The 20,749-nt window shown below is 33.6% G+C and overlaps 1 protein-coding gene across 1 annotated transcript; it reads left to right on the top strand.

Annotated features, from left to right (window-relative positions):
- The first annotated feature begins 2,397 nt into the window (after positions 1 to 2,397).
- Positions 2,398 to 5,782, top strand: LOC127860509 (dynein light chain Tctex-type 5-like). The gene is made up of 2 exons (XM_052398614.1): positions 2,398 to 2,669; positions 3,351 to 5,782. The coding sequence occupies exon 2, from the start codon at positions 3,361 to 3,363 to the stop codon at positions 3,955 to 3,957; it is 597 nt and encodes a 198-aa protein (XP_052254574.1). The 5' UTR covers positions 2,398 to 2,669; positions 3,351 to 3,360; the 3' UTR covers positions 3,958 to 5,782.
- The last annotated feature ends 14,967 nt before the right edge of the window (positions 5,783 to 20,749 follow it).

The following is a 20,749-nucleotide window of genomic DNA, read 5'->3' as shown; positions in this document are numbered from 1 at the left end:
TTGGGCATAATGCATGTGCGTAAAGTGTCGTCCCAGATTAGCCTGTGCAGTCCGCACAGGCTAATCAGGGACACCATTTTTCGCCTAAACTTGATTTTCGGTAAGGATTGACTTCCTTGAAACTAAAAATACCATAAAAGCGGAAAGTGTCCGCACAGGCTAATCAGGGACGACACTTTACGCACATGCATTAAGCCCAGTTTTCTCAGAACGCGGCTCATATCATAAACATGATCGTTAACAGTTACCACCCCTGTTTGCTGTTCCATTCTTTTTTCCGTTGTCACATTCCGATTTATATTTGTGTACCGGTATTCCCACGTGGTCCATCGAAAGCAGTGCATATTTCTATATAGTTAATTTTCGTTGCTGTTTTAACAGCAATCTTGCGACTTAAACACACATATATATATATATAATTCATATACTACTACTACCACTACTACTGCTACAACAACAACTACTACTACTACTTATACTACTACTACTACCACTACAACTACTTCTCCTCCTCCCCCTACTACTACTACCACCACCACCACTGCTACTACTACTACTACTACTACTACTACTACTACTACTACTACTACTACTACTACTACTACTACTACTACTACTATTACTACTACTACTTCTGCTACTACTACTACTGCTACTACTACTACTACTACTACTACTACTACTACTACTACTACTACTACTACTACTACTACCACTACTACTTCTACTACTACTACTTCTACTATTACTACTACTACTACTACTACTACTACTACTACTACTACTACTACTACTACTACTACTACTACTTCTACTACTACTACTACTACTTCTACTATTACTACTACTACTACTACTACTACTACTACTACTACTACTACTACTACTACTACTACTACAACTACTTGTACGGCTTTTGCTGCTTTTACTGGAGAAAGAAGTAGCTGATGATGATGAAAAAGAAGATAAAGAAAATAAAGAGGAAGAAAAATAAGAAACACGATTAAACTTATCATTAATGATGATACGCTTATAAAGGAAAATTTAGTCGGAAGAAAAAATAATAGCAAATACAAGTAAAAACGCGCATGTACTTAAATTGTGAATTATTTTAGTTGACTGCTTGTCTCCATTGTCAACATTAATGCAAATATATGCTTATTGTCCATGTCTTCAATGAACATCGCCCTGCAAAGCGCTATTTAATTCCTTTATAAACAAACAGTGTATCTATCAACAATAAAAAAACGAGTGTAAACTAATACCAGAATAAATAACACTGAAAAGACGCGAGATCAGGAAAATTTGATAGTAAAGTTTAACGCGATGTTTTTCTAAAGACTTGCTATTCTGTTCTGCACGTTTAGCGAGCAATTAATTAAAATCCGGTAAAGTAAACGATCATTTTATACACTCGAATGAATTAATTACAAAAGCCTTAGATTGAATGTGATCACCTCGTCATCCGGTCTGTTGTAATGATTGGATTGACAATCGTGATTGAACTAACACGACCGAGGGTCGTTCAACTGGTTGTGGTTCAACAATGTGTGCGGATAGCTGTTACACAACATAAACTTCACTTAAATTATCGGCGTATATTTGTTTTGAAATTTAATGGGACTTTAGTAGATCATAATTCCAATTGTTAATTGCTTTCTCAGCCCGATGTTAGCCACAGCTGTTCTGAAACAGTTGTTACGAAGGATTTCTCGGTAAAACCAATTCTACATGTCTTAAAGAGAGAGACCGTTGTTTGAGATGAGATCTCACGACATCCGGGCCATGCGACAAACGACTTTATTTATTGCACAAATTCGACTGAAAGGAAAATAACATAATGAATATTTTTAACATCAGTTTCAACGCTTAATTTCATTTAATCATTTTTAAGATACGTAATTCAATAATCGTAAAAGTAAAGATTAACACACGTTTATATGAACATCAGATTATGCTACCCGTTATTGTTTTAAAATATATTTTTTTAATGTTAATAAACATATTATGTTATACATTCACAAAACATGTCTATGCAAAAAGACATTTTCACAATTACTGATAACATTTAATATTGTAGGTATTTTTTTTAACATATTGTGTAAATGTACTACGAATCCAAACACAGCATAGCTTTACTTACCAACACCGCCCGAAGTGTTTGCACAGGTTCAGGATTTTTTATAAACTGGGCAGCAGTCACGATTTGTTAACTGGCTCTACCTATCATTCGTACCATAAATAATATTATTTAATGCTACAAGAATTAAATCAACAAACTTCAAACTGAATTCATCAATTTAACTAGATAATACGGACCTTCGATTATGATTAAACCTGTTCGACCAACCCTCGTTTTGTACGACAGTAAATAGATTCTTTGTGGGTACCATTGCTCTATCACGCGCTATAACGCAGCCGATCATTTCATGAATTAAATTTCAATATACAACAATGGGAGTTCTTTAAAATGAAACAATGTAGATATTTTGATACCTCTAGCCAATAGCAAAACCCGCGTATCTCTTGAAGAACCATCAATAGTCAAAGCGCTTTTTGGAGCCGTTTATCCGAAGATTGTACCGATCTTTGTGGACTTAGTTACAGACAATTAGCACACTTTTCATCCACGTTTGATGATTAAATAAAAGAAGGATTTTCACACAAAGGTATGAATAATTTATTGTCATCACATTTTGTACATAAAACTCGCGAACATTTCAGCATATATATTTATCATTTAATTACATATATAGTGTTGATCAGTTAAAGTTGTTGATGTAACAACGGAATAAGCGGAGTTTTTCTTATTTAATCTTGGTAATATGAGTTGCAGCTGTAACAACCGAATAAGCACATTGTTTCCTGCATAACTTTGTTTAGTAGCACCAGAATGAAAAGTTGGTAATTTGGGTTGCAGCACCAATATCAACAAACATAAACACTTTTTACCGAATGAATTCGGAAAATGTTAGTTGTAGCACCGTTTTAAACCATTTATTCCTAGCGTCTAGAAAAAGGCATTGGCAAACAGCGTAGATCCAGATGAGACGCCGCATTTTGCGGCGTCTCATCTGGGTCTGCGCTGTTTGCTTAAAGGAATTTCTGTAAGAAATATTCTCAATATAGAAATAAATATACTAGACATACCTAATTTTGGAAATAAAGTGATCCAATTTAGAAGGATGGGAGAGTCCACTGGGCATGAATGGATTAAAATCGTTGTTCCTAGAATTAAGTTGATAACAAGGTTGTAATACCGTAAAAACCAGAGTGTGCAGTATAACTCTATCAAATTTGCCCACACTCAATTAACAGTTGTTAAACTTATATCTTACAATTACATTCAGAACCTGAGACATGTCCATCCGGAAGCAGTCAATGGCTCCAACGGAGGGCCGGCGGAAGTCCATCTACGCTAGCGAACGGAAGCAATCATTCGATCGAATGAGCGGCTCAATACCGGTTGGATCGGAACGGCGCGGCTCCATCGCCGGTCGCCGGATGTCAATATCCGAGCGGAAGTACTCGATGGCGGATTCCCTAGGAGGCAGAACTGGTCCGATGTCAGCCTCCAAGGACGGTCGAACGACGATCAAGTACGAGAACACGTACAAAACGGAACCGGATAAGACCTTTCCGATCTACGAGGCTAAGAAGATTGCATACGAGGTTTTACAGTCCGAGTTGAAAGGGCGGGAATATGACAAGGACGAATGCTCGAGAGCGTCGCGCAATATTTCTGATCGCATCAAACAGCAGGTGAAGGCGCTCGGGCACCCTAGGTTTAAAATCGTTTGCATAGTGACCATCGGTCAGTTCAAGGCGTCGAACCCGTCTCTCTCGTTTACCAGTAGGTTTATATGGAACGATAAAGTAGACAACTTCGCGGAAGCCACGTTTAAAAGCAGAGATTTGTTTGGTGTCGCCCTGGTGTATGCTGTGTATGCGGAGTAAATCGCGTAGAAGATAGTTAATATTACTTCAGTCTGGACGTGATGTTGAGAATTTATTAATTTATTGCGTAAACGTGTATTTGAGATTACCTTTGACATATATAAAATCATATCGTCGTTATATCATGCAGTACGTGATGGATGTCGGGGATTAAAAACTAATGTGTAAGAAATTTGAATTTCAAAATACAAGTACCTTATTTTTTATGACGACATATTATGGTGTTGTTTTATTTTCGTGACCATGTTAAAAGAAAACCAGTAATTGGTATAAATTATCACATAACGAAAATTAAATGCTACAGCGAAAATGTATTCAGTATAATTATTAGAATCTTTTCTTAAAAACAAAACAAAAAAACAAACAACAACATACATATTAGTATGACTTTTAAGTTTTTATGCTTACACATTTTCTGATTACGTTTTCTTTACTTTGTTTTTAATGTGTAAATACCAAGGTTATTAAGCATAAGTAGTTCATACATACATTCAAGATCGTGTGATATAATGTATTTCACAAATTACCAAACGGGGCGATTTATTTTTATATTCCACAATAAAATGAACACAAAATAAAGACAAACGTTGTTTGATCAAATGACATAAAATACTATCCCGGATATAAAGGATAATAAAAATAAATCAATTTTCTCATTAACAATAGTTAACGCAGAAATACAAACAATAATTACATAGAAACCATCTACCCGTTGAATGCCCGTTTTCTGGTAATGTTTGGTCAATCAATATTAATGTCTCTTTTCCTTAAAGGGACCTGAGTGCTCATACAATTATACAAATATTAATGTTTGGAATACATTCGTTTGCTGCCGATGTTTGCATAACATCGGGGACAAGGTGCGAAACTTTAACTAGACCAATTGGCTAAAAAAAAAATGTTACGAGCGCTAAAATGTAAACAAATGAACGTTTATTGACAAAGTACATGTACGTGTTTTGATTTTGTTTTGTTTAAAAGTTATATTGCATGGTTATCTCGTTTACAAAAGCAAGAACTTGTTCGTGAAAATGAACCTAAATAGAAATCGACCAGGTCACTCGTGCAACTCGTGCTATACTTTTAAATAGAGCCTTGTACACTACCCGGTATATACAAAAATATTCTGTATAAAAACAAAGGGTAACCTGTGTACTTAAAATGTAAAATAGCGGTCTACATACGTTATGACTTGACTGCTGTATAATGACCCATTTTTACAAACACAAAGACGACTATAAGATGCCATGTATACTGCATATGGAAAATAAGTAAACATGTACGTATTTAAGCGCCAACAAATCAATATTTCGTCGATGCTGGTTTTGTCAGGTCTTTTTTTTGTAAGCAGATTTTTATAATAAAAAAGGTTGTGTTTTTTTTAATAAAGTGGAGAATAAAATTTTGTAATCATCCACTGCAACACGTGAGTTTCTTGTAATTAAGGAAACAGTAAAATAGAAGAAACGGGCCGATGCAACTCGCACAGTAAAATGTATCCCACTCCAAGTTCTCTTTAGTGTTTGGGTTTCTGTCTTGCTTGTAATATTATTTAACGCGCCTTGAAAAATACAATGCAATTTTGTCAAGGGAATTACAAGCACCGTTCTTAAGTATCCGATCGAGGGTCACAACATTTGTATTACCTTTTTGGCTTTTCAATAATTGAACTATAAACTATAAACTTTATGAACATTTTTTGTATTGATGGTAAACCCATGTTAACTATTATTTTATTAAATTTTGACGTTTTGTATTGTCAAGCTTGTATTGCATGCATATGCAAATGTTTGTTAATTGAAGTAATAAAACATTTTACAATCTTTTACAATTTATAGCCTTTCGTATAATTCAAACCGATATGGATCTAAGATATTCAAACAAATACGCCGATAGCAACGTCATAAATTTAATACTTGAAGTCATGGTCATTTGCGAGTTTAAGAAATGCAATTTTGTGGACCATATAATTGTTAAACTATCACGAAAGATCAATTAAAATATCGTTACACAGAAAATAGCTCGCGAAAGTAGAAATCGATTAAGCAATCTCAATTATTTATTATAATGTTCGCACCACGATGATTGCTTATTCCATTTCTAACATGTAAGTGTTTTATTAAACAAACCAAACAAAGATGTTTCGAGGAACGCAATGTAGATTAATCTAGTAAGTAGCCAAACAATATTTCTGAGTATCAGAAAACAAATTTTCAAAATAAATGTGCATCTTAAATTGTTGGCTCAACCGTTCAAAGATCTATCAGTATTGGTTTATTGATAGAGCTTTGTTTATTGATGGATCTTTGTATAGATAACAAAAAAAACGGCAAACGTCTATAGCATCAGTTAACCCTTGAACATACTTTACTTTACATCTTTCTTTACTGTGAAGTATTTATTTTTAAAATCAAAAATGTAAAACCCAACTGAAAAATTGGACCAACAATTTCTGCGTGGTTTTAATTACGCTCGATTGGAAATTGTCGGCTCGGGTACTACTCACATGTATCCCGGGTACTCTTAGTATACTTACATGTACTCCGGATCCGGTAAATATACTTAAACGTACCCGGTCGACTGTACCCGCGTTGTATTTCCGCCCAAAATTCGAAATCGTAAAACGCGCTACCGATTACCGTAAAACGATATAGTTTATCTTCAACAAACTTCTCTTTTAAAAAAACTACATCAAATGCTTTTTGAGTACGAGTTTCAATAATATAGAGGCCATTTAACAGAAAATTTGACATACATGTGAACATAATTAATTGTAAAAAAATAGCCGACAACGACCGATTTAGCGTTAAATATCCCGGGTACGTTTTAGTATATTTACCGTACCAGGGGTACATATGTATAAGTATACTTAAGAGTACCCGGGTTGCATGTAAATAGTACCCGAGCCGACAATGACCAATCGAGCGTAAATAACAACTTTCCATTTAACGTTTGTAAAACCTTATCGTTAATTCGTGTGGTTGTTACTGTTATGATGGACATGGTTGCTCATAACAAATATTCGTGGCTGACAATCTGTGAAAAGCGAGTTTAAATTACAAACATAAACTTGTTATAGTAAAATGCAATCAGAGATTAATGTGGTTGCTTAGAACCATAACACATTGAGGTTGTACATTAACATACTTAATTGTTGTGTGAGACTGTAAAATGGAACTTGCTGTGGTTGTAAATGACGTATCTTTATTTGTAATTCAAAATATAAAACTACATGTTTGTAAATCACATTGGTTTTAAATTACAACTGTGAAGCCATATGGTTGAAAATCACAATGCAAAACCCACATAGAGGTAAATCACAATTATATTTCCCAAATGATAATTAACGAAGGTAAACCTGCTTGGTTTCGAAACAAACGTGTTTAGCTGACCGGTAATAACTAATAAATAATACATGTAATTCAATTATAAACCCACATGGTTGACCGTTGTAGACCCACATATTTGTAAATTAAAGTTGTAAACCTATATGGTTGTAAATTACAAGTGTATGCCAAAATGGTTGTCAATCACTATTGTAAACCACATGACTTGTATGTAAATAGCATTGTAAATCAAAACGGTTGAAAATCACAATTGTAAAGCCATATGTTTGTTATTTACAAGTGTAAATCTGCATTGCTGGTAATCTTTATTGTAAACACACTGACTGTAGACAGGGCCATACGCAGGAATTTTTGACTGGGGGCCCAACAGTAGAGGGTGCGGGAGGGGTCTCCCCGCCATATTTTTTTATGGAATATAACAAGTAAATCAGCACCTTTCTGAACTCAAAAGCTTGACTGACATATAACCATTAAACTATTTTCTCTTTGAATTCAAACCTCCTCTAAAGGTTCAAAGTAAAGTCCTAAAAAAATGTTTATAATCTATTACACAGTTTTACTTTGCCCATCATTAACACAGATTAACCATCAAACTCGTCTTCAACTGCGACATTAGATTGGACCTTGGAATTTTTTCTATAATAACCGTTTTTCGTAAGTTTTTGACGGAACTATTTAAGATATTGAGCTGATTTTTGGTATGTGAGTCTACCTTCATGACCATCAGATAAGTGTGAAAGTCGTTCCGGACCATTGATATTTGGCGAATTTATTAGCCTTGAACTTAATTGTTTTCTCTATATAAACCGTTTTCCTGACGTTTTTGAGCTGATTAGTATGCCACCGGTAGGGTGGCATATAGCACCGTCCGTCCGGCCGGCATTTCATTTTCCAAACTTTTTTCGAAACGCTTTAAGATATTAACCTTATTCACCTTATCCGGGCACTTGCGTCAGTTAGAGTTACATGCCCCTTGACGACGGTGAAAACAAAAGCGTTGTCGCCATTTTATTTGCATTGAAATATTTAACACTGCTCGCAAATTTCTTAAGTTAAGGCACATCTTCGCGACCATTTTTTAGAATAAAAATACCCAGAAATAGAAATTATTTCATAATAAATTTAATTTAATGAACGAACACAAATAAGGATGAAAACAAACAACCAATAAATTTTAAATATTTGCAACATATAGTAGCTGATTTGAACCTCTATATTTGTAACCTTATTACCTTGTTACGTATTAAATAAATTCTCATGATAAATTTTATTGTTTTTATTTAATTCACACCAAGTTCGACACTTTTTGTTTCCGCATGTTAGGTATTTGAATGCCCCTTTCTTCATCACAAACCGATTATCTCGTTATGATCGGATACTGTCCAGACAAAGAAAACACGGTGTCATAAAGTCAGCTGGGGACCTATACTTGGGGCTCTGCATAATCCTCATGTGGTCATTAAACACAATTTATGATACCTCTATGTCATCTCTTGTCATACTGAGCAGTCATTTAAGCCGAATTTTTAATGCCGAAATAATTGAATAAACAGTTGCTTTATAAAACACGTTGACACCTTAAATAAACAGTTAATTAAATTAAACGCAATATTTTTCATTTGATTGTTTGCATCAGTCTTAAAATCGTGTGAGCTTTTGTATTCTGGTGTTTAATTGCCCGTTTTTTGCATAATCCGATTATCTCGTTTTGATAAAATATTGTCCAAACTTAACTTTCAAAAAGGTGTCATAAACCACACCTGGTGGTCCAGACAGTGTCATTTAACACGATAGATGCCACCATGTTTCCTCTATCTGGTAGTATTAAGCAGTCATTTGGATGAATAATTAACGCCGATGTACTTAACATTTGCTTAAATTAGATATGTGACATATGGTCAAATAAAAAGTCATGTCCAATTTAGATTATCAGAAATTTACACCGTAAAGATACAAGCCCGATTAATTTATTAAAGTATTTAATAATTATAAAATTTACGTAAAAAAAACAAGTAACGTATTTAGCGTGTTTCAGTTAATTAAAAAGCCGTCATTCCGTATTAAGATTTAATGTTACGACAATAAACGATCGACATCATAAAAAAGAAATTACTTTTGACAGCAACGGGGGTAAATAATGTTTGAAAAACAAATGTTTATACAGATATATGTGTGTTAATTTTAATATTTGTCACTCGTACTCATTACAATGAAAACAAATAAGGCTTTCATGTACCAGATGTCCCTACGTATTTTACAGCTTCACATTAGCATGATAAATTGACATGGTAGAAATATAATTATAATGTTCGAAGATGAATGAACTCTGAAAAGAACGACAATACTCATTACATCAACATCTACAAGGATACTCCCATTATTACAGAATAATCGAATTTACCCGGTGTCTCAGTGAGAAAGTTAATCATGAATGTGGTCGTACTCGATCATCGGCCACTTGGTCGGGTCATTTTTCCAACATCCAGCTTGCAATTTGTATGGACATTCATTAAGTCCAATTAGTTTTATTTTCTGATCATATCGGGCTTTCGAAGTGCAATCTAACCCTTCATAATAGTCAAAAGACATTTTAAACACCAATTACAGGACATTTAATTACCTATCGACTTCCCAATAGGAATGCAATAGACGAAATATCAGCAGAGGTGCTCAATCAGCGTAGTAAATCGACCGTATCTAGGGCATTGTTTTCACCGTCGCTAAGGGACTGCCCCTTCAGTGACGTCATCGCGATAAGGTCAATATTTGGTGTGTGAGTCTACCTACATGACTTACGGATGAAGTATGACTTGCGTTCTGGTCCATTGATTTTTGGCGGAAGTATTGGCCTTTGACTTAGACAAAGAAACGTTCCAGTTCATATTTATGCCAATTATCCATATCACCTCTTTAATTGCTTCCAACATTACTTGTTTTTCACAATTTATTAACGTCAGCAATTTTCAGACCTTCGATCTCCTGTATCAGGGGGCACTCGTTAGCAACGACAGGTCGTCCGCCATTTTCTAAACAAGCTACATGTTTAGGTTCACTTTTATTCCAACAAGTTTCTTTTGTTTTCCTCTTTAAAAAACGATTAAAAATGGTTAAACGGTGTCAATGGGGATTATGTAACTCGGACAATCGATATCCTGAAAGATTAGTTGGTGACATTTAATTTATATCGTTTCCAAAGCAGAAAAAGAGATCTTGAGAAGTGTAAGAGATGTATAAATACATGCGGTCGTCACCACGAACAACTGAACGTCAACACTGTCAAAGACAATTATAACATATTTTTATCGGATATACTGGCAGATTTAAATAGTTTATGTTATCGATCTGATTATCACATAATATTTCACTTTTTAAAAATAGTTTTATCAGTTACTAGGTCAGAAGCGAGGTACATCTGCATTACTTAAAGGGAAATAAAACCCAGCATGAAGCCTAATTCATGCTGTGTTTTATTTCTCTTTAAGTAATGCACTTAATTGACATCATACATGTTATTTGAAGGTGACATGTGATATACATGTATTATCTTATTAACGGTATTCACAAATTTGCACTCATGTGGTGTCACCAATAAACGCTTTTAATCCACACTAGGAGCTCGAATGCCTAGATCTCATTTTTTAAACGAGTTTCGTATATTTTGTTCGGATCATAAAACGGAAATGAAATATGGCAAAAACGGTGTAAAAAGGGTTAATGCAACTCTGACATTTGGTATCCAGAAAGATAAGTAAGATGAATTAAATTTATACCATTTCAAACGCAGCAATGCGGTCTTGACAAGAGAGAGTGGAGGCTTCAAGAATTACCGAGATCCCCTTTATAGAACATTAATTTATTTCACAAACTTGAAATGTCATATAAGCAATAATTTAGCATAATTAAGTATGTATTATGTCACGTGTGCATGTAAAATAACTGAGAATTTTGGTACCCAATTCGTGTAACTTTACGAAATCCCCGTTAAAAATCGCGTTTCTGTGTGTGTCAGAAACAAGTGAAAACCATTTTGTTATTATTTTAATAAAGACGTATCGATAAATGCTATTGTAAAAGAGTTATTATTACTGATATTAGTTAACCAATAAATGCGGTAACTTCGGGGAAGTCGGTACCTGCGCGAGCGTCTGATATTGGTAGCCTTATTAATTTATAATAGCCTGACCGTATTCAATTTCGTAAAACGCTAATTTTATATCAGACAATGTCCAAACTTACTGTGTTGTTTTTGCGCTTTAAATTATAGTGATTGATAAATGTCCCATGAGCAATGTTTAATATGATTAATATCACTTTTGTACGCAATAACATGTGGGATTGAGGTAACCACCCGGCGTCAGAAAGCGCGTAAAACTTCACCGAATTCCCAGTTATAAAGCGCTATTTCGTGTCAAATACACGGGTAGGGGGGAATGTTTCGGTAATAATTTTGTTAATAACACGGGTAAATACCGGTGAACAATCTCCACGCAGAGTTGTCGTTCCTTGCTCTCACATACAACTCTGTGAAAGGCTCAGCCCTCCATTTTGTCTATAAAATAGATAAAACCGAACAAACGCAAACGTATATTTGATTGGATATTTAAGATCGCATGCATTAAATTAAGAAATATGAATTTTAAATGTACGATAAATCGTGCAAAAAACTTGCGAGTTTTAATGCAACTCTTTGGAACTAATTTATTGCCCATTTACGCAGATGGAATCATTCCACGCACTTCACAAATGTAAACAATTGAACATATTTTTTTTGAGTGACGTTAGGAATTGCTTCGACGTGTGTATGTATGTTGGTTTCTTAACATAAAAAACCATATCAATTTTATAATAATGAATTAAGACTGATATAAGATAGCATGGCATGAGATGGTTTTCTTTAATGCAGTGAATGCAATGTAACCGACGTGCAAGAGATTGTTTAGTGTTCTGTAACCTCAATGATGAACGCTTGGAATGATCATGACATAAATGAGACGCTTTCATAATAATAGTCCGCAATCGTAACACTTCGTCCATCTCCGGATTCTCCGTAAAGAGTAGCTTCCTTATGCAATAAAAAGCTGGTTGGATCCAGAGCATTCTATACATAAATGGTGACGTCACTACGTTATTGTCACCTCTATACTTAGACGCATCACGCACCTCCATTTGGAGGCATTTATGACTACGACACAAAGAAGTCCGCGGATGAATGAAGAATTTGCTTTATAAGTAAACTTTCATGTTATGATTTAAAAGTTATGTATAGTTTTGTTCAGTCTTACGGTCTTATGTTAGTATCAATTAAAATTTTCGTAAGTTTTCAACAATTTCGCTCTTTATTCATTTTTTTAAACTGTACTTTCACTTTCGGTTGTATAACAACATGTATCCTTTAATGACGAAAGTTTGCAATGAAATAGCGTTTTCAAAACCGCTTAAAAAGTTTCAGAAGGTGTATCTGATGCTTGTTTTGAATAGACACAATGTCAAAGCTATATTGCCGACTAGTATGGGAACAATTTGGTATTTCAAGTGGCTCCATTTGCATTGCAAGAGAAGTTCAAATTGACTTGTTCAATTTGTTAAATTTTGACACCCTAATTATATATTTTTTTATAAGTGCTTGATAGATTTTTTTCTTTAAATAATTGAGATCAATGAACATTTTAGTAAAAGCACAGCATTGATGTTCTATGATGGTCATTTTTTAGTGGAATAGTATGTTACAATAAAACAATTATAACTAGTGTATTAATGAATTTAGATTAGGTGTCATCTTTAAATGGGGTAGTAATTCATTATATGAGATTAGCACATTATATAGTTGAAAAATAAATAACACTTTAATGACTTACCATAGTAAAATAAAGTAGCATAGAATGTGTTGCAGGTCATAAAATGTGAAACTGAAATTGAAGAAGGTTTACAAATATTTTACACTGACAACACTGTTGGTTTTCCAAAAAAAAAATCCTTCCTATCTACCTGCCCTAGTTTTTTGGGGCAAATTTAAATATTATTAATATCATTTAGTTAAATTATTAAAATATCAATATGTTTTGATTACATTAGCTTATTTTATTATTAATAATAAATACTTTGCAAGGAAAGTCCTATTCTGTTTTAATTAGTCTTAATTAGCTACTAGTAAAATTGAAAATATCAGTGACATCCAAAACTTGGCTTATATGCATATGAATGCATATTTTCTTTGACAGTTACATAGTACCCTATTTAATTGGATTAAAAACAACAAATAACTATAGTTCTACAACCCAGCCCAAGTTGACTCAAACTGAATTAATTCATCAATTGATCCTATTTAATTATATTAAAAACAACATGTGTAAGATTTTGAGAATATCTCATGTATTCCTCTAGTATTCCTCTAGTACACCAACATGCACGTCTTACTAATGATTTACATGCACTCCTTAAACAGTTTAACAAAAATAATGAATGATTAATCCAAAGAAAACAACAAACAAGCTGCTTCATATAAAAGTTAATTACATAAGATTACATAAGCAAAAAAAATCATTTTGATAATAAATCAAGATTTTACTTCAACCAAACCATTATAAATTTATTGTGAGGAGGGGGGTAATGTAAGCACTTAAACTAAAATGGGGGAAATGTCTGGTGAGGGAACATCTTAGGGGGGGCGTCTGGAATTCCTGCTAAGGGCGACAGTGTTGTTAATGTGTCTTTAGAGGAAATAACTGAAGGAAAGTACTCATTGGTGTATGCCCATCCAGAAGCATTTCTGAGCATATCAATTGGAACAGCAATATTGAGTGCATTTGAAAGAGATATAACTGTTTCATGTATTGCTTTTGATGAAGCCCACAAATCATGGTCCTTTAATGGTAGCTTTCCTATTAGCGAATTTTATACTTATTTTTTACTCTACAATCTAGCTCTTTTGTCATATAATGAGAAGTTTTATTATCCAACAGGTTTTGTGTTTGAACCTCACAAATTTTATAATACCAAACTCCCATCATATAATCATCATCACAATCAGCAGCAGCATTATCATATTCATCATCATCATTGTTAGCAGCAGCATCATTGTGTTGTATTATCAGAATTCAATACAAATACAAACACAACCATTACAACTCTTACTACTACTACTACTAATTAATTAATTATCTACTACTACAACAAGAACAACAACTACGACTACTACTACTGATCTTACTTCTACTACTACTAGTCTACTACTACTACTACTACTACTACTACTACTACTACTACTACTACTACTTCTACTACTACTACTTCTACTACTACTACTACTACTACTACTACTACTACTACTACTACTACTACCACCACCACCACCACCACCACCACCACCACTACTACTACTACTACTACTACTACTTGGTACACCAGAACTTGTTGTCCATGGAGATGATAAGGAGAACTCCCAGAGTATTGATCGAACCCACGCCCAGCGGACATCATTCTCTACACCATAGCGACCATGAATTAATATTTGACACCATGTACAACATAATTCACCTTATTACAAAAAACATGGAATTCACAAAGTGACTGAAAATGCTTTAAAATAAATGCAAATTTGAAACTTGAAACAAAACATTCTAAGCAATACATAATAAGAACAGTGCTCCAGCCAGCTTTTCAAAATAGAGGGGAGCTTCCCCAAAAAGGGCACATTTCACGCGTAATTTTGGAAAATAGGGCATTTGGTTATAAATATACTTAAGTATATACTTTGGTTATACTACATACTTATTAAGCGTAAACATTAGTGCATTGGATGACTTCACCAATTGTATGCTGTTCCTCATTTTGTGTAATGAAATTACAATAAATATATTACTATCTACATTGGCGCTAAGGAAAACAACTTAATAGCCAATTTCCTAACCGCTATGGGCTAGCATCCGACTACACGCATTAGAGATATGTAGATATAATATTTCTTTCCGGTGTGTGTGTGTGTGGGTGGGGGGGAATTTTGTTGTTTTTTTATCACCTATCATCATTGAACTGCATGTTAATCTTTCAGGTTCCAGTTTCAGCATTAGTGGCCTTTTAGAAGAAAATGAAATGAAGAAAACATTAAATAAATTCAGGGGTTTCACTGGGTCAAATAAACGTTGTGACTGTCACTACTTAAATTTGTTGCTTTAAATAACTTTGAGCCAATATTTGTCCACAATAATAATATTAATTCAAACAAAAACCTATATTGACAAATTTAAAGTCTAAACAATGATCAATGTCACTATTAAGTAGCATCCAGTCTGGAGATTAAAATGAAACATTGTTATTGTTAATAATAGGATATATTTATTTCACAACTCGTTATTTCAACTAATGTCAACAACGTTGACAGTTTCGTTAGGTCGCGAAAATATATGACAATATCAACATTAAATTTTACTTGCAGAGTGATAAATCCTCCCTCCAAACAAGTTCATTATTTGTTGAATTAACAACTATCTGCCCCTATTCATGTTAAAATTCATCATGATTGGGGACAGACAGTGTTTTAAAGTTCAGAAATAAAATCCAAACACAAATATGTTTTTCATGCGGTAATTTCGGACTAAAAATTAACCACATGTTCGCATTAAAAAAGATGATTAATTATCAAATGTTAATAGGTATTTTGAATTAAAAATCACTATTTTTGCAAACAAATTATAGCCAAAGAATTCAGAAGTTAAAAAAAATCAATAGTGCTGAATTTGATTTCATTCGAGTGTGATTGTGCCTAACCAAGCGTGACCTCAGAGATAATCTTTCACAGCATGTTACTATCGTCTGCAACAAAAGGCTAATTAGTGCTCTGATAACAAACCATGCCCTTGGGGCTTGTTTGTTCACAATGTGTTGAATTAATACACCCCAGGCTGTCATGTAAGGGTGTTATCTGTGTATTCATGTCGATGTTTCTGGCGATTTATACGGCATGAAAGCAGGAATTTAGAGATCAAAAGGGCATTTGACAGAAAAATAGAGGGGCGCTTTTTAAGGGGGCAAATTTTAGAGGGGCGCAGCGCCCCTCTATTTATTGCTAGCTGGAGCACTGAAGAAACACTACATTATTGAAACACTGATACCATGAACATTTTAGGGTGTAACACCTTATGTACATGTACCAGACCTTTAATGTACTACCGGTACTTTGAAACTTTATGTACCACCTACATAAAATATAGGTGTTATTGTCCATTCATTCATAGCAGTCCTGATGAATTATGGTCATTCTCTAAACATGATTAAAGTCTAAAGAAGGAAATAATTTTGATTTTTTTTTACAGTTTGAACATTAAGGTCATTCTCTCTTCTCTTCAAAGTATCATATTTCAATTATACAATATAATACAAACATTTTAGACTTTATAATCCTTAGTCAGGATAAGATAAGAGACAAATGAATTTTTATAATTTACTTCAATTTCAGGTAAGACTAATAAATCATTTATTAAGTACTACATGTACTTGGGCTAATAAATTAAACTAAGACACTCAGTGACACTTAGACAATCTGACAAAATATAAAATCTATCGCCAATATATAAGTCTAAATTCATAAATACTATCACACAAAATACATTTCATCAATAACACACATTCATATTAAATTAGTTATCTCTTTATATTATAAATATGGTACATAAAGTGTCAGATAGTGGTACATAAAGTTTCGGTATATAAACGGACTGGTACGTAATGTGTGACATTTAACATTTTAAAAATCAGTTAACAATATATGGACTTCATTGTTTTGCATATACGCAATCAAAGCATATTTATTAAAAATTAAAACACACTGTTCATGGCTGTATCTTTTTATTTATACATGCATAAACTATTCTGGTTATTAATACATTTTTAAAATTATATATAAACAAGAGCACCACATTATGGGTGCCAAGCTAGGCTGCGGTGCAGTTTTGAATAAATGAAATTTATTAAAAGAATTTTTTAGAGGTTAGTGACCTTGACCTTTGACCGAGTGACCCCAAAATGGGTGTGGTGTGTAGAAATCATCACGGTGCATATACATGTGAGGTTTCAATGTTATAGGTGGAAGCACTTTGATTTTAGAGCCGATGTAAAGGTTTTAGCACGACGCGGACATCTGACGACGAGCTATGACAATACCTAGGGTTTTCCCCAAAAACAGCCGAGCTAAAATTGAGCGCCATTAGTCCAAATTTTTGACGCTCTTAAATATTAAGCTACTTTTTATATGGGTAATATTTGGAGCAAAGAATTTAGCCCATATAAAAAGTCTCTCTAAATTCTTTGCGCGTCTTATAAATAAGACTAGAGCGCCATATAAATTAAATGGAAAACATACGACTTTATGTAAAGAAAAATAAAGCTGTAAAAATCTCACCTGCTCGTCTTTGATGTTGCAATTAGCACATTCAGCATTTTCAGTATCTACTAAATAAATATATGAAAGTGCCAAATGTCCAAGATACCATGACTTCCTCCTCAAAATGTTAGATCCTTTGAACTCCATTTATTTTATCCCTGATTAATCCTTTCACACATGAGGCCTACATGTAAGATTCCTTGTAATGTTTACAGCGTTTATTTTAAATCGTTTACGTCCTCAAATTTCAGCAGGTATTTAATTATAAATATTTATTAATGATTTTGATTTATTTACTATTTCGAAGATACTGGTCGGGTACGTAATTCCGGCCACTTTTGGGACTATTTTAACAAAATCTTTTGTTTTAGGCAACTGGTTGAAACTAAACTTCACATATATAATCCTGGGTTCAAAACTCACCTAGCATGAAAATTTCAATAGAATTAGATCAGTGTATGTTACTTTTATGAACAGTAATTAATGACATATAAACTATCAATTTTCGTAGGGCAATTGTACCTAAAAAATCGGCCACTTTTCAGTTTAATCTGCAGGTACAATTACAAAGCAATATCTTTAGACGAATGTCCTCATTTTAAGAGTATTAATACAGGATTACACAAACACAATTTTTGACTTGAAACTTAATATATATGCGACGTTTTTATACCAGTTACTCCCCCTACCTATTTTAATAAATATTAACAGGCCTGCACGGTTAATGGGGAACTGCAAATTCATAAAAAATATTTATTTTCAATAGTTTTAATCAATTTTTACTAACATAGCTAAGAAAGTAAAAACATTTTGTTTAAAAAGTTGACTTTAGTGTCGATTTTTAGTAAACGCTTATATTTAATTCTACAACATGTAAACTATTAGTATTCAAATCAAGGGAGGTAATTCATATATTAAAAGTTTATATTTAGGTCCTGATTTTTTTGTTTTAAATGTATGTTTTTATACAATTAATTAAAAAATACCTTAATAAAAGTTTATCAGAGAGAAATAATAATAATTTTATCAAATATATTTGTTTCTTATATAAGTATAATTTTTTGCATTGGCTAAGACGTCACTTTTCCCATGAGAGAAATATCTTGTGTTATGTTTGAGACATTTTAATGCAGACGTTTACAGTGATATGCTTCTTTAATTTGCAAAATATTGAGAGTAGGGTTGGTTTTCAAGTTGATTGTTCTAAAAATAATCAAAACATGTGTGTTTAGATCATGAAAATGATTAAACACAGGTGGCCGATTTTTTACGTACAGGCCGGAATTACGTACACGACCAGTACAGTCTTGCAACGTGTTTAGTTAGTCTAAGTTACGTGTTAGGTGATTCTTACAAACAATAGACTGACATGAAAAGTGGCTCCTTTTGAAGCACAAACTGCATCCATGTATATATTTCAGCTGGCCCGGTTTGATGGGGCCTGTTTTTGATAATAATTAATTACCATTTTTCACTTCCGTGTTTATTATGTTTACCAACGCCATGATGGAAAAAAGTCCGTTTCCCACAATGCTTAGCGCGCATTCACACAGGTCAGTAAGACCGGTGTGACACAATGGGATCCAGAGTGAATAGTCAGTTCTGAGCCCAACACAGAGGTGAATGTAATGTAACCGTCGTGCAAGAGATTATCCGGTGAAGTGTTAATTTATTGCAAATACCACCATTACACGTAATAACGGGTTCGATTTCGGTAAGCGCGCAAGCGTTTGAGAGCGTGTTTAATGTATCCGTCATACCCGTTACCCGTTAATATGATTATAGGTGCTACCTAATTTACGGGCAAAAGCTTTTTTAAGTTTTTTTGATAACTATGTATTTTTAATAAATATATTGACATGATTGTGTTCAAAATATTATAATTGTTGCAATGATTAAGTAATGCATAAAAAAAAAAAAAAATCAATCTTAAAACAAGTTACATGTTCCAAGCTTAAAGATCTAGCATCTTATATTTTTTTGTTTTCTAGCCACAGGAATTTATAGCTGGTTCGGTGTCTGTGGTATAGTGAATGGGGTGTCTGCTAACTGGCTTAGGCACTGGGAGGTCTCTGTATTGATCTCTTAAGTGGGAGCATTCTTTAGATAACCCTAAAGACATACTATGGCGTACCATTTGGGTTGAAAGTCAAGAAGACCTACAAGTTAAAAAGAGAAATGTACGTCAAAGTACAATAATTGTACGTCGACATAAATATAAAATACACTTCGAAGTATATATTTGTACGTCAAAGTACAATTTGTACTTCGACATACATGTTTGTACTTCGACGTACACATTTTTTGAACAGCCAATCAAAACACTAGTCTCTTGAGCCGCTTTTCCTTCAGATTTATTCATAATAAATGTTTAAAATCTCTTTTTTAATTGAGGACAAAATGAATAAAAATATCAGAATGGCAAAAAAACAACACATAGAAGTTTCAAGTATTTAATGCATTGAAATAGATTATATACAAACATTTTTGAAGAAAATTCAATTTTTTACCTTTTTAAAATTAAAATTAATCTGCATATTGTGAGTATTTATTGATCATGCTGGGCGGAGTATCACGACCGTCCAGTGCATTACTGTGTAGGAAATTCCCAATGGTAACCAAACAGTTACCAAGCATTAACAGGATAATTAATGTATTATAACCTCTCCGTTGGTCGTATTTTGTGATAACCATAACTTGCATAAGTCAGAGGTTAATTCCGCCACGCCAGGTCAATAAATACGCACAATATCTATGAGTTAGCGGTCGATAGTCGCATAATTTGGTATAAATTATAATAATAATAATGTTTAATAAATACGCACAATATCTATGAGTAAGCGGTCGATAGTCGCATAATTTGGTATAAATAATAATAATACTTATGTTCAATGTCAAATATCTCTAAAAGCAACAGATGTAAGGTGTCTTCTGATTGGCTAACACTCAAGGGTCGGTGAAAACTGTACGTCAAAGTACATTTCTCGTTCTACCTAGTAGGTCTTGTAGACTTTCGACGTCATGGTACGTCATATAGACACTAAGTACTGGTCCTACCCAGGAACCAGTT

Source organism: Dreissena polymorpha, chromosome 15, assembly GCF_020536995.1.
Source record: "Dreissena polymorpha isolate Duluth1 chromosome 15, UMN_Dpol_1.0, whole genome shotgun sequence".
NCBI classification, from domain to species: Eukaryota; Metazoa; Mollusca; class Bivalvia; order Myida; family Dreissenidae; genus Dreissena; species Dreissena polymorpha.
This window is presented reverse-complemented; position numbering and strand designations above follow the sequence as displayed.

Coding starts and splice junctions, on each gene's coding strand:
- LOC127860509 (XM_052398614.1), top strand. CDS start 3,361: ATGTCCATCCGGAAGCAGTCAATGGCTCCAACGGAGGGCCGGCGGAAG.